The sequence below is a fragment of the Salvelinus sp. IW2-2015 genome, unplaced genomic scaffold (assembly GCF_002910315.2).
Source record: "Salvelinus sp. IW2-2015 unplaced genomic scaffold, ASM291031v2 Un_scaffold1555, whole genome shotgun sequence".
In the NCBI taxonomy this organism is placed as follows: Eukaryota; Metazoa; Chordata; class Actinopteri; order Salmoniformes; family Salmonidae; genus Salvelinus; species Salvelinus sp. IW2-2015.
In genome coordinates this window covers 72,383-84,367 of record NW_019942986.1, presented here as the reverse complement: position 1 = coordinate 84,367, position 11,985 = coordinate 72,383, and the positions used below count along the sequence as shown (strand labels likewise).

Here is an 11,985-nt window from a genome sequence, read left to right as displayed (position 1 = left end):
AAAAGGTAAACAATGTAAAAGGTAAACAAAGTTTCTGCAGAAATAGAAATGCATACAGTATGTGTGTAGCTTGCTTGGCCTCGTTGGAGTTTTTCTGTTCTCTGTCTTGGGCCTTGCCTATGTGTTATGTCCAAGGTAGTACAAGATAATGACTATGATTATGATACACTTACTGTGATATGATATGTTTGGTTTGGTCTGTCAGTCACAGCTGATTGTGGCTGTTATTCTTAACTTGACTAGAGCTTCAAACCAATGTTGTTCAGAACATTTGTGCTGATCATCATTGGACAATCACCTTGATTGGCTGCTGCATGTGACATAAAGTTGAATTCAATGCAACAAAGTTGCACGGACTTTGTTGCATTGAATTAAGTTGAGTGGAGGTTGCTTCATGAATCACCAGTAGAGTTGAATCCCGGTTACCGAGATTTACAGAGATTTACCACCCAAACCCACTCCCTTTTCCCAGGATAAATAACTGTGAGAAATCGGTAAATTATAATAAATTATTTATATGAACAGCATGACATGGAATGGAACTGTTCATTTATATGTGTCTAAATCTGGATTCTCTGCGGCCTTCTTGTCACGTTCGTTATAGCGATGAGACCAAAGCGCAGCGTCATTTGAATGCATCTTCTTTTAATAAAGAAAGAACACTGAAGGAACTATACAAAAACAACAAAACGAACGTGAAGCTATTTAATCATAGTGCTGACACAAGCAACTAAACATAGACATAGATAATCACCCACCAAATACTCAAGGAATATGGCTGCCTAAATATGGTTCCCAATCAGAGACAACGATAAACAGCTGCCTCTAATTGAGAACCAATCTAGGCAACCATAGACATACAAAAAACCCTAGACTGGTAACAACCCCATAAACATACCAAAACCCTAGACAGGACAAAAACACATAATCACCCATGTCACACCCTGACCTAACCAAAATAATAAAGAAAACAAAGAATACTAAGGTCAGGGCGTGACAGTACCCCCCCCCAAAGGTGCGGACTCCCGGCCGCACACCTAAGCCTATATGGGAGGGTCTGGGTGGGCATAACTCCGCGGTGGCGGTTCTGGTGAGGGACGTGGACCCCGCTCCACTTCTGACTCGGCCCCTTACGTAATGTCTCTGGAGCGGGACCCCTCACCACCGCCCCCGGACTAGAGGACGCCACTGGACTGATGGTTGAGTCTGGAGTGAGTGGTGCCTCTGGACTGACGGGCGGCTTTGGCGCCTCTGGACTGGAGGGAGACTCTGGCAGATCCGGCTGGAGGGAGACTCTGGCAGATCCGGACTGGAGGGAGACTATGGCAGATCCAGACTGGAGGGAGACTCTGGCAGATCCGGACTGGAGGGAGACTCTGGCAGATCGGACTGGAGGGAGACTCTGGCAGATTCGGACTGGAGGGAACTCTGGCAGCTCTGACTGACGGACGGCTCAGGCGGCTCCTGACTGACGGCGGCTCAGGCGGCTCCTGACTGACGGGCGGCTCAGGCGGCTCCTGACTGACGGGCGGCTCAGGCGGCTCCTGACTGACGGGCGGCTCAGGCGGCTCAGGACAGACGGGCGGCTCAGGCGGCTCAGGACAGACGGGAGGCTCTGAGGGTCCGGACTGGAGGGAGGCTCTGGAGCGTCCGGACTGGAGACACACACAGGAGACTTGGTTCTTAGAACAGGCACAGTACTCACCAGACTGGAGAGATCTACTGGAGCCTGGTCCTTGGAGGAGACACCAGGATAGACCGGTCCGTGGAGGCGCACTGGAGGTCTCGAACTAAGGACCTGAACAACCCGTCCTGGCTGGATGTTGATTTTAGCCCGGCCACTTCTGGGGCGCAGGCACAGGACGCACTGGGCTGTGCAGACCCACGGGAGACACAATGCGTAGGCCTTGGGGGGGGTTTGGGGGCCCAATCATAACACGGACCGAGGAGACGCACTGGAGACCAGATGCGCTGAGCCGGCTTCATTACTCCTGGCTCGATGCCCACTCTAGCCCGGCCGATACGAGGAGCTGCAATATAGCTCACCGGGCTACGTATGCACACTGGGGACACTGTGCGTTTCACCGCGTAACACGGTGCCTGCCCGGTCACTCTCTCTCCACGGTAAGCACGAGGATTTGGCTCAGGTCTCCTACCTGACTTAGCCACACTGCCCGTGTGCTGCCCCCCCCCCGAAGAAATTTTTGGGGCTGCAGTAGGGACTGGGAGACTAGTCAGGATCAAGGGAAAGATGAACTGAGCTAAGTACAGAGAGTTCCTTAATGAAAACCTGCTTCAGAGCGCTCAGGACCTCAGACTGGGGTGAAGGTTCACCTTCCAACAGGACAAAGACCCTAAGCACACAGCCAAGACAATGCAGGAGTGGCTTCAAGACAAGTCTCTGAATGTCCTTGACTGGTCCAGCCAGAGCCCGAACTTGAACCCAATCATATATTTCTGGAGAGACCTGAAAATAGCTTTGCAGTGATGCTCCCCATCCAACCTGACAGAGCTTCAGAGGATCTACAAAGAAGAATGGGAGAAACTCCCCAAATACAGGTGTGCCAAGCTTGTAGCTTCACACCCAATAAGACTCTAGGGTGTAATCGCTGCCTAAGGTGCTTCAACAAAGTACTGAGTAAAGGGTCTGAATACTTATAAAAATGTAATATTTCAGTTTTTTATTTTTTATTTTTAATACATTTGCCAAATTTTCTAAAAACCTGTTTTTGATCCGTCATTATGTGGTATTGTGTGTAGATTGATGAGGGGAGGGGGGGACTAGTTAATCCATTTTAGAATAAGGCTGTAACAAAATGTGACTTTTTCCACATTTTGTTACGTATTATTATTATTATTATTGTTACGCCTTATTCTAAAACAGATTTATTTTAAAATATTCTAATCAAAACAGGTTTTTCAAAATGTTTGTATTAGGGGAAATATTCTGACAAATGAAAATCTATTTAGCTAGTCTTTGTAGGCAGCATGTGCTGCAACAGAATCACATGTCCCTCTCCTTTCTTCATCATGCTTTGAACGAGGTGCGTATTTCCTGTCTATATAATACAATACAGTACAGTTCGCACTCAAAAAGATTAGCCTACTGGAGATTGTTTCATTTATTTACCCAAGACAGCATAGCTAGGCCTATATCTACGGGCTTTTATGTGTTTCTGTCGTGCGTAATGCATATAGCTTATGTATTGGATAACAGAAAAATAATTTTGTCTTTTTTGGGCTTGGGCTCATTAAATGTCTTTAATGTAGGGCTCATAAAATGTATTTAATCAGGCTCAGGTTGCATCAGGCTTGAATTTTTGATCAATGCTCGAATCAAATCCAGACATTGGCCTAGGCTTTAAAATGCTTTTGAATTACACTTGCGGGAATTATTGGGTTACCCGGGAGAAAAGTGATTTATTATGTAACATTTGTAAAATACCGGGAAAATATTCAACCCTGATCACCAGTCAAAGTGTGAACAAAGTGTAGATTCCATTACTCCATTATAAGAGTCCATTAGCTGATCCCTGAATCGATGTCTTTGCTGTAATGAACGCCCTCTTGGATATCTGGCCCAGTATAATGTTGGCATAAAGATGAAGGGATTGGTTGGATTTGTATTTCACACACACACACACAAGCACACACACACACACACACACACACACACACACACACACACACACACACACACAAACACACACACACACACACACACAGTCAGAGACAATGTGACTGCCATGAAAAAGTGCTACTAGGTGATTACCCTGTTCCCTCATTAATCATGCATTATCGTTTGTCCAGGAACCAAAGGCATAGAAAAACATCTACTGAAAAATGTGAAAACAATAGCAGAAGTATGGTATATCCAATGGAAACTATCAAGTCAAGACAGGGTTAAATACAAATCTTTTGTTTTATGAATTCAGCAGCATTATGAATGTACCCACTGTGTCTCATCCGTTTTCGACACTTTGGTTTTTAGGTTTTTAGGTTGTGCTTGGTGAACTGAAAAGAAACTGTCCCCTTAGGACTCAGCCAAAACAATAAAAAAAAACACTAGATGTCATGGTTACAGGTAATGTTTCTGATAAATGGTCACGTGTCTACGTTTCACCCAGAAAATATTGACATTTTGACATTTGCTTAAATTGGAATGGGCAGTGATAAGGACAAATTCGAACAAAATGCTGTTCTGTAAAACATTGAGGTTATACTTTATGTTCACTTTTTGTGCCCTTTGTGTGTCCTTAATGGCCTCTCTCGACTAATCCCAGATGAGTTGTAAATGCGTGTCTTTAGTGTTTCCTAAACTTTTTATGTTGTGACCCACCTGTTCTTACAACTTTTCTTGTGACTTAACCATGTTTACCAGGAACCAAGCTGGGCACGACCATTCTATTGACCCACCAATCGGTAAACGTTGGTCTACCAAGTGTTTTTTCCAGTATGGCAGCCTTCAATCTGTGAAAATGTAGCTTACGCTGGCATACCCTCTGAAGTGGTTGTCCTCACTAAGCTAACGCCTGTTCTAAAGCTAGCTAAAGAAAACCGGCTAAGCAGAACCACGTGTCTGCAGGTCAGAAACATGGGCAGGGTCTTAGCCTGGGCTCCTGGCCAGGGAACATGCTACATGTTCTCTGACTACAGGGGAGGGAAGGAGAGGAGAGCTGAGGCAAGGGATATCTAGCTGCTTGCCTCTCCCCCCTACTTATATCCCTATCTCTCTCTCTCTCTCTCCGTCTGACATTCAGTCTGTATGACTACGTCATTGGAGCGTCACTAGAATATTTTGGCACTTAACGATTGTGAAGTTGCTTTGTCAAGTCTGTGTCACGCTTTTCAGTCTCAAAATAGAATGAAACGCCAACACAGTAACCCAATAGATTATGTGCAAAGAGCCTGGAAATGATATTATGCACACCGTGGTATTGTTCTGTTCTGTTCTGTTTTGAAGCACTGCAGTGCTATCTATAAGCCTAATACTCTACAACAGAGAGTTACTCACCAATCTATATCTGCTTGATTTTGCTGATCGGTTTTACAAATCTCTCCTCTCTCTCTCACACAGTCTACACCCCGTGCGCACACACACACACACACAACACACACACACACACACACAACACACACACACACACACACACACACACACACACACACACACACACACACACACACACACACACACACACACACACACACACACACACACACACACACACACACACACACACACACACACATACACACATACACACTTTCCCTATTTCTCCCCATCTCCCCCATCTCTATCTCTTCCCGCCCTGCGCTGCACTGTCTCTGAACCTGGAAGCTGTGCTTGCAATAGCTCCTCTGCTCAATGTGAACATTGGTCTCCAGCTGTCCTCTCAGCGCTGCTAACGAGGAGTGGAACAGAAGACTCGTCGGTCCCTGTGCCCTCGGCAAGAGAGGGACAGTGTGTGTAAAAAAGAGAGGGAGCTGGAGCATGGAGAGACAGAAAGAGAGAGAGTGAGTGAAAGAGAGCGAGCAAGAAAGAGAGAGAGAGAGCGTGTGAGAGAGGGGAAAGGAGGGAGGGGAGGAGGTACCACTGCAGACGCACAGCCACTGTCACAGCTCCACAGCCAGAGGACAGAGGCAGAAACGGCAGCACCAGAGAGCATGGAGGAGCAAGACTCTATCATTCCTCTGGACCTCTACCCTCTCTCACTGACAACCTTCCTCTGGGAATACCCTGTAAAGAGTGGAGTAGAGAAGAGAAGAGGAGGGAGATAGAGGACAAGAGGAGTAATCTCTCGATCTACCCTTCAGGAGAGGAAGCACCAGTCCCTTACTCTAGTGGGACAAATCACACACTATTCTTTTTTTTGCCTGTCGGACCTGTGTAAGTCTTGGGCTATCTTTAACCTGCGGTCACCTTCTCGACTGTGTGGACTTATGTTGACCCTGGAGAGGACCATGGGGCTGGGGTGGAGGTGGAAGGGTGCAGGAGGGTCCCCCAGTATAAGGACAGGGGGCAGCACATTCCTCTGGGTGACAGTACTACTGCTCTGTGGTACCTGGAGGGCTAACACACAGATGGTAGAGGACACCAAGTCTGTGTACTTCTGGGAAACAGGTACTGGACTCCTACTGTACTATGAGAGACTTAGAAACAGATTGGTTGTTTTGTACTGTTTGACTTTAATGGCAATCAGAATAGAACATCTGCAGTATTGAAGTCTAAGCAGAATATTGTGTTTCAAGGAGCATGTTTTCAATAGTCAATGGTGACTATGTATTCAGTATTGAAAAAGCTTGTGGACAAGACACTCAGCTTGGGCACGATATTTTCTGTTCTCATTTCCTCTGTGAACCTTTTGAAAATTAGAGCAGGTCTCAAGGTCCTTAAAACCCCCGTCATCGCATTACCTAATTTTCCCTGTCCCTTGCACTAGTCTCACAAGCTGATAGTTTGCACATTGTAACTGAAGTCTAGAAGTCTTGAATAGCAAGCTATCATGGGAGAATGAGGCAGAGAACGCTAACAGAGAAATCCACCAGAAGTCTATTAGTAAGTGCATTGAATTTGCCACCTAAAGCTGCCGTGATCCATTCTGACTGGATTACTTACATTTCTGTCTCTTAGATGAATTGGTAGTTGAGGTGTGTGGTTGCACCATATCTTGATGATTGTACATGTGTCGGAGCACAATAGTAGACAAAAAATGGGGATTTGATTGCAAACATGAGATGAAATGGGATGGGTGGTTGCAGAGTGTTTTCTGATCACCTCTGATATGAACAAGTGCAATGCATTAGTAATGTACAGCTCCTCTAACATAATTAGAAGACCTGAGCCAGGAATAATCATGCCCAGGGAGACTTGACGCACTTACGAGTTCTTTTAAAAAATATATGGGAAAATCTCCTTGGCCCTCAAGGTGATAGTTAACCCTTCGCTTGCTCACCTCCCCCACCACCTCCTCCCCCTCATAGGACTAGATGAGGGCAAAATAACCCTCCCCTTCCCAACCCACTGGACAGCTCAGCGACAGTCCTGAATCAATGGAATGTCGTTGTGTCTCGCGCTTTCTGCATCTTTAAAGAGGATGTAGCTGAGTAAGGAGATTAAAGGAGTAGGGATTTGCTCAAGAAAGACGTTCCAGGGAGCAGCCGTGCCCTAAGAAATGGAGCGTCAGGGGCTAGATCTCTCCCACTGTAGATCATTATGATTACACCACTTCTCCCACGCTACTGCACCCCTCTCTCCCACTGTAGATCATTATGATTACACCACTTCTCCCACGCTACTGCACCCCACTCTCCCACTGTAGATCATTATGATTACACCACTTCTCCCACGCTACTGCACCCCTCTCTCCCATGCTACACACACACACCTGCACAAACACAAGAAAGTAAACACACATATACACACACACACATTCCTCATACTGCCTATAGCTACATGGCTTTAGGTCTGTGCTGTGATATGTAACCCTCTGTGAGGAGATTTTCTGTTCTTTCTAACTAAAGGAGGACTATTGATTTTAGGATAGAAGTTTATATTTGTTTTAATAAAAAAAAATGTATTTTTCTTTTTCTTCTTTGGTTTGGCGACGCCACAGAGCTTGGAGATAACCTACAGTAGAGCAATTTATTTCTGTGCTTTCAAGTATTTTTATCAAAATGTGTCCTGTGTGGCTCAGTTGTTGGAGCATGGCGCTTGCAAGGCCAGGGTTGTGGGTTAAGTTAAGTTCCCACGAGGGGACCAGTACGATGAAGTATGAAAAATGTATGCACTCACTACTGTAAGTCGCTCTGAATAAGAGTGTTTGCTAAATGACTAAAATGTGGTATCATTGCATTTGCATACCACTTTTTGTGCATTTCAGCTCTTTTCATAAAATATGATTATGTTTGTGCACATTTCAGAGAGAGCAGTCAGTGGAGGGAATATTCTGGTGACAAATGCTGCTGTGATGTTTGCATAATGATGAGTTTCTGAAACACAGCTCTGTCTTCAAACTATAGGGAATTGGCTCACGTTGCTTTTATTGGCTTCATGAAAATATGATCTATGTTTTGAGGTGCAGTGAATTCAGGGATATTTCCCTCCGGAGGGTTCTATTTAAATGACAAAAGCGAAAACAGGCCCTGGCTGCCACAGTCTTGATAATGATGTTCTTGAAGAAGATGAGGATGATGACGACAATGATGATGAGGTGAAGGAGGAGGAGAAACCTGTTGAGAATAAGGTTGATGTAGGCAGTTATGATGATGATGATGATGATGATGATGATGATGATGATGATGATGATGATGATGATGATGATTATATCGATGTGGACGATAATGAGGAGATTGTGAAGGAGTAGGAGGATGATATGGTAAAGTATAGTAGTGTTATGAGCCTTGAAGAGATTCTTGGAGGGTTTAAGGCTCTCTATCACACAGTTATTTATATTCTCTATCTCTCACTTACACACACACACACCACAACACACACAACACACACACACACAACACACACACACACACACACACACACACACACACACACACACACACACACACCAACACACAAACAACGCACTAGCACAACACAGAACACACACAACCACACACACACACACCACACACACACACACACACACACACACACACACACACCACACACACACACACACACACACACACACACACACACACACAACACACACACACACACCGTAACACAAACACCACACACACACACCAGCTCACACACACCACACACACACAACCACACACACACACAACACACACACACACACACAACACACACACACCACACACAACACACACACACACACACACACACACACACACACAGTCACACAGTCACACACACACACAGTTACACTGTGTGGAATTCCTCTGCAGTTAGGTGCTGTGTGCGCTTCATTAGTTTCCGTTAGTGGAGTGGCAGTACTGCTGTAGTCTGTAGGCGGAGCTGTCATGATTGCACCAGCATGCTGCCCATTAAAACGGGGCCAAGGCAATTATCAGTGTGTGTACAGTGTGACTGTGTGTCCCGTTCAAGGCCAGAGATCAACCTGGAGTACACAACAAATGAGGCTTTGGTACTACGCTACCCCACTCCTTGAACTCTCACTCTGACACCATGGGATTTAAATGAGGATACACCAACTGTCCTGACTTGTACTGGTATGACACCATCAAACCAACAGTGTTTGGTGGGACTCTTCCAATGTGAAGAGGTATCTTCATATGTGACATCTTATAAAATATTCACCAATATAATTTGAATACCACAAAGCAACGTGTAATGACGTAGAAATGCAGTTGGCAAATGTCCTGCTGTGTTGTAGGGAAGCATGAATACATTACAAAGGGCTCCTGAGTGGCTCAGCGGTATAAGGCACAGCATCTCAGTGCTAGAGGCATCACTACAGACCCTGGTTCAATTCTGGGCTGTATCACAAACAGCCGTGCGCCGCCCGTCCCATAGGGTGGCGCAGAATTGACCCAGCGTAGTCTGGGTTAGGGGAGGGTTTGGCCAGGGTAGGCCGTCATTGTAAAATAAGAATTTGTTCTTAACTGACTTGCCTAGTTAAATAATGGTTGAAAAAAAACATTAAAAAAAAAACATTGACAGTGACAATGACAGTAGAGATGTTCATGCGTGTGGTTCAGAACCATTCTCTGTGTTACAGCACAACCCAGCAGGAGAGCCTGATGCATCTCCAACGTTCCCCTTTGCGCTTATCCAGGTCCTAATCTGCCATTGGGAAACAGATGATCCATTATTCAGATTACGTAGGCATCGTCCCTGACTTCTGATCTTCCCAATCCCCTTTTACCAGACTGGCTCTCTCTCTCTCTGGCCTACTCATGGTTTACACCACTTTTTCCTCCCCTAGATCTGTTAGCCACCTGAAACGTGCATGGTTATCGCTAATTCTGATAATTGCTCTTAACTGCTTTCAGCCAACACCTGTCAGGGCTCCAGTCCAGACTAACGTCCATTTGAGACATCATCTTATAAAGTCCTTATAGAGTCATTCACAATGCTTTAAACTTCTTCGGGATCGGTGTCCCTTCCACGGGATGGTTGAGCTAACGTAGGCTAATGCGATTAGCATGAGGTTGTAAGTAACAAGAACATTTCCCAGGACATAGACATATCTGATATTGGCAGAAAGCTTAAATTCTTGTTAATCTAACTGCACTGTCCAATTTACAGTAGCTATTACAGTGAAATAATACCATGCTATTGTTTAAGGAGAGTGCACAATTTTGAAAATGGAAAGTTATTAATTAACAAATTAGGCACATTTGAGCAGTCGTGATACAACATTTTGAACAGAAATACAATGGTTCATTGAATCAGTCTAAAACTTTGCACATACACTGCTGTCATCTAGTGGCCAAAATCTAAATTGCACCTGGGCTGGAATAATACAGTATGGCCTTTCTGTTGCATTTCAAAGATGATGGTACAAAAAATATACAAAAGAACGGTAGGTTTTTTCTTTGTATTATCTTTTACCACATCTATTGTGTTATATTCTCCTACACTCCTTTCACAATTCCACAAACTTCAAAGTGTTTCCTTTCAAATGGTACCATGAATATGCATATCCTTGCTTCAGGGCCTGAGCTACAGGCAGTTAGATTTGGGTATGTCATTTTAGGCGAAAATTGAAAAAAAGGGGCGGATCCTTTTAACAGGTATAATAGACTACTGAGATGGTATTCAATAAATACGTTGTTACATCTAACATGTCCAAGCAGAAATTCAATGTATTTGGATATGCAACCTAATCCAGTGACTGACATGAATTTTGGGTTGACAATTAGGCTATTTTTGTTATATTTTACTGTCAAAATTGGGCTTGTTCAATAGAGATTAATTTGCCTTCCTCTGTACGTGCACTAATATTATATACAGTTGAAGTTGGAAGTTTACATACACCTCAGCCAAATACATTTAAACTCAGTTTTTCACAATTCCTGACATTTAATCTTAGTTAAAATTCCCTGTCCTAGGTCAGTTAGGATCACCACTTTATTTTAAGAATGTGAAATGTCAGAATAATAGTAGAGAGAATGATATATTTCACCTTTTATTTCTTTCATCACATTCCCAGTGGGTCAGAAGTTTACATACACTCAATTAGTATTTGGTAACATTGCCTTTAAATTGTTTAACTTGGGTCAAATGTTTCAGGGTAGCCTTCCACAAGCATCCTACAATAAGTTGGGTAAATTTTGGCCCATTCCTCCTGACAGAGCTGGTGTAACCGAGTCAGGTTTGTAGGCCTCCTTGCTCGCACACACTTTTTCAGTTCTGCCCACAAATGTTCTATTGGATTGAGGTCAGCGCTTTGTGATGGCCACTTCCAAATTACCTTTGACTTTGTTGTCCTTAAGCCATTTTGCCACAACTTGGAAGTATGCTTGGGGTCATTGTCCATTTGGAAGACCCATTTGCGACCAAGCTTTAACTTCCTGACTGATGTCTTGAGATGTTGCTTCAACATATCCACATAATTTTCCTCCCTCATGATGCCATCTATTTTGTGAAGTGCACCAGTCCTCCTGCAGCAAAGCACACCCACAACATGATGCTGCCACCCTCGTGCTTCACGGTTAGGATGGTGTTCTTCGGCTTGCAAGCCGCCCCTTTTTCCTCCAAACATAACGATGGTCATTATGGCCAAACAGTTCTATTTTTATTTCATCAGACCAGAGGACATTCTCCAAAAAGTATGATCTTTGTCCCCATGTGCAGTTGCAAACCGTAGTCTGGCTTTTTATGGCGGTTTTGGAGCAGTGGCTTCTTCCTTGCTGAGCGGCATTTCAGGTTATGTCGATATAAGACTAGTTTTACTGTGGATATAGATACTTTTGTACCCGTTTCCTCCAGCATCTTCACAAGGTCCTTTGCTGTTGTTCTGACATCAGTCAGGAAGTTAACCAAGGGAATTC

General features: G+C 44.4%; 1 protein-coding gene across 1 annotated transcript in view; it reads left to right on the top strand.

Annotated features, from left to right (window-relative positions):
* The first annotated feature begins 5,644 nt into the window (after positions 1-5,644).
* LOC112071250 (thrombospondin type-1 domain-containing protein 7A-like) overlaps positions 5,645-11,985 on the top strand; it is a 52,942-nt gene continuing 46,601 nt past the window's right edge. Inside the window, exon 1 of the mRNA XM_024138716.1 lies at positions 5,645-6,124. Coding sequence (XP_023994484.1) covers positions 5,944-6,124 — 181 coding nt within the window. The 5' untranslated portion in view covers positions 5,645-5,943. The remainder of the gene's footprint in view (positions 6,125-11,985) is intronic.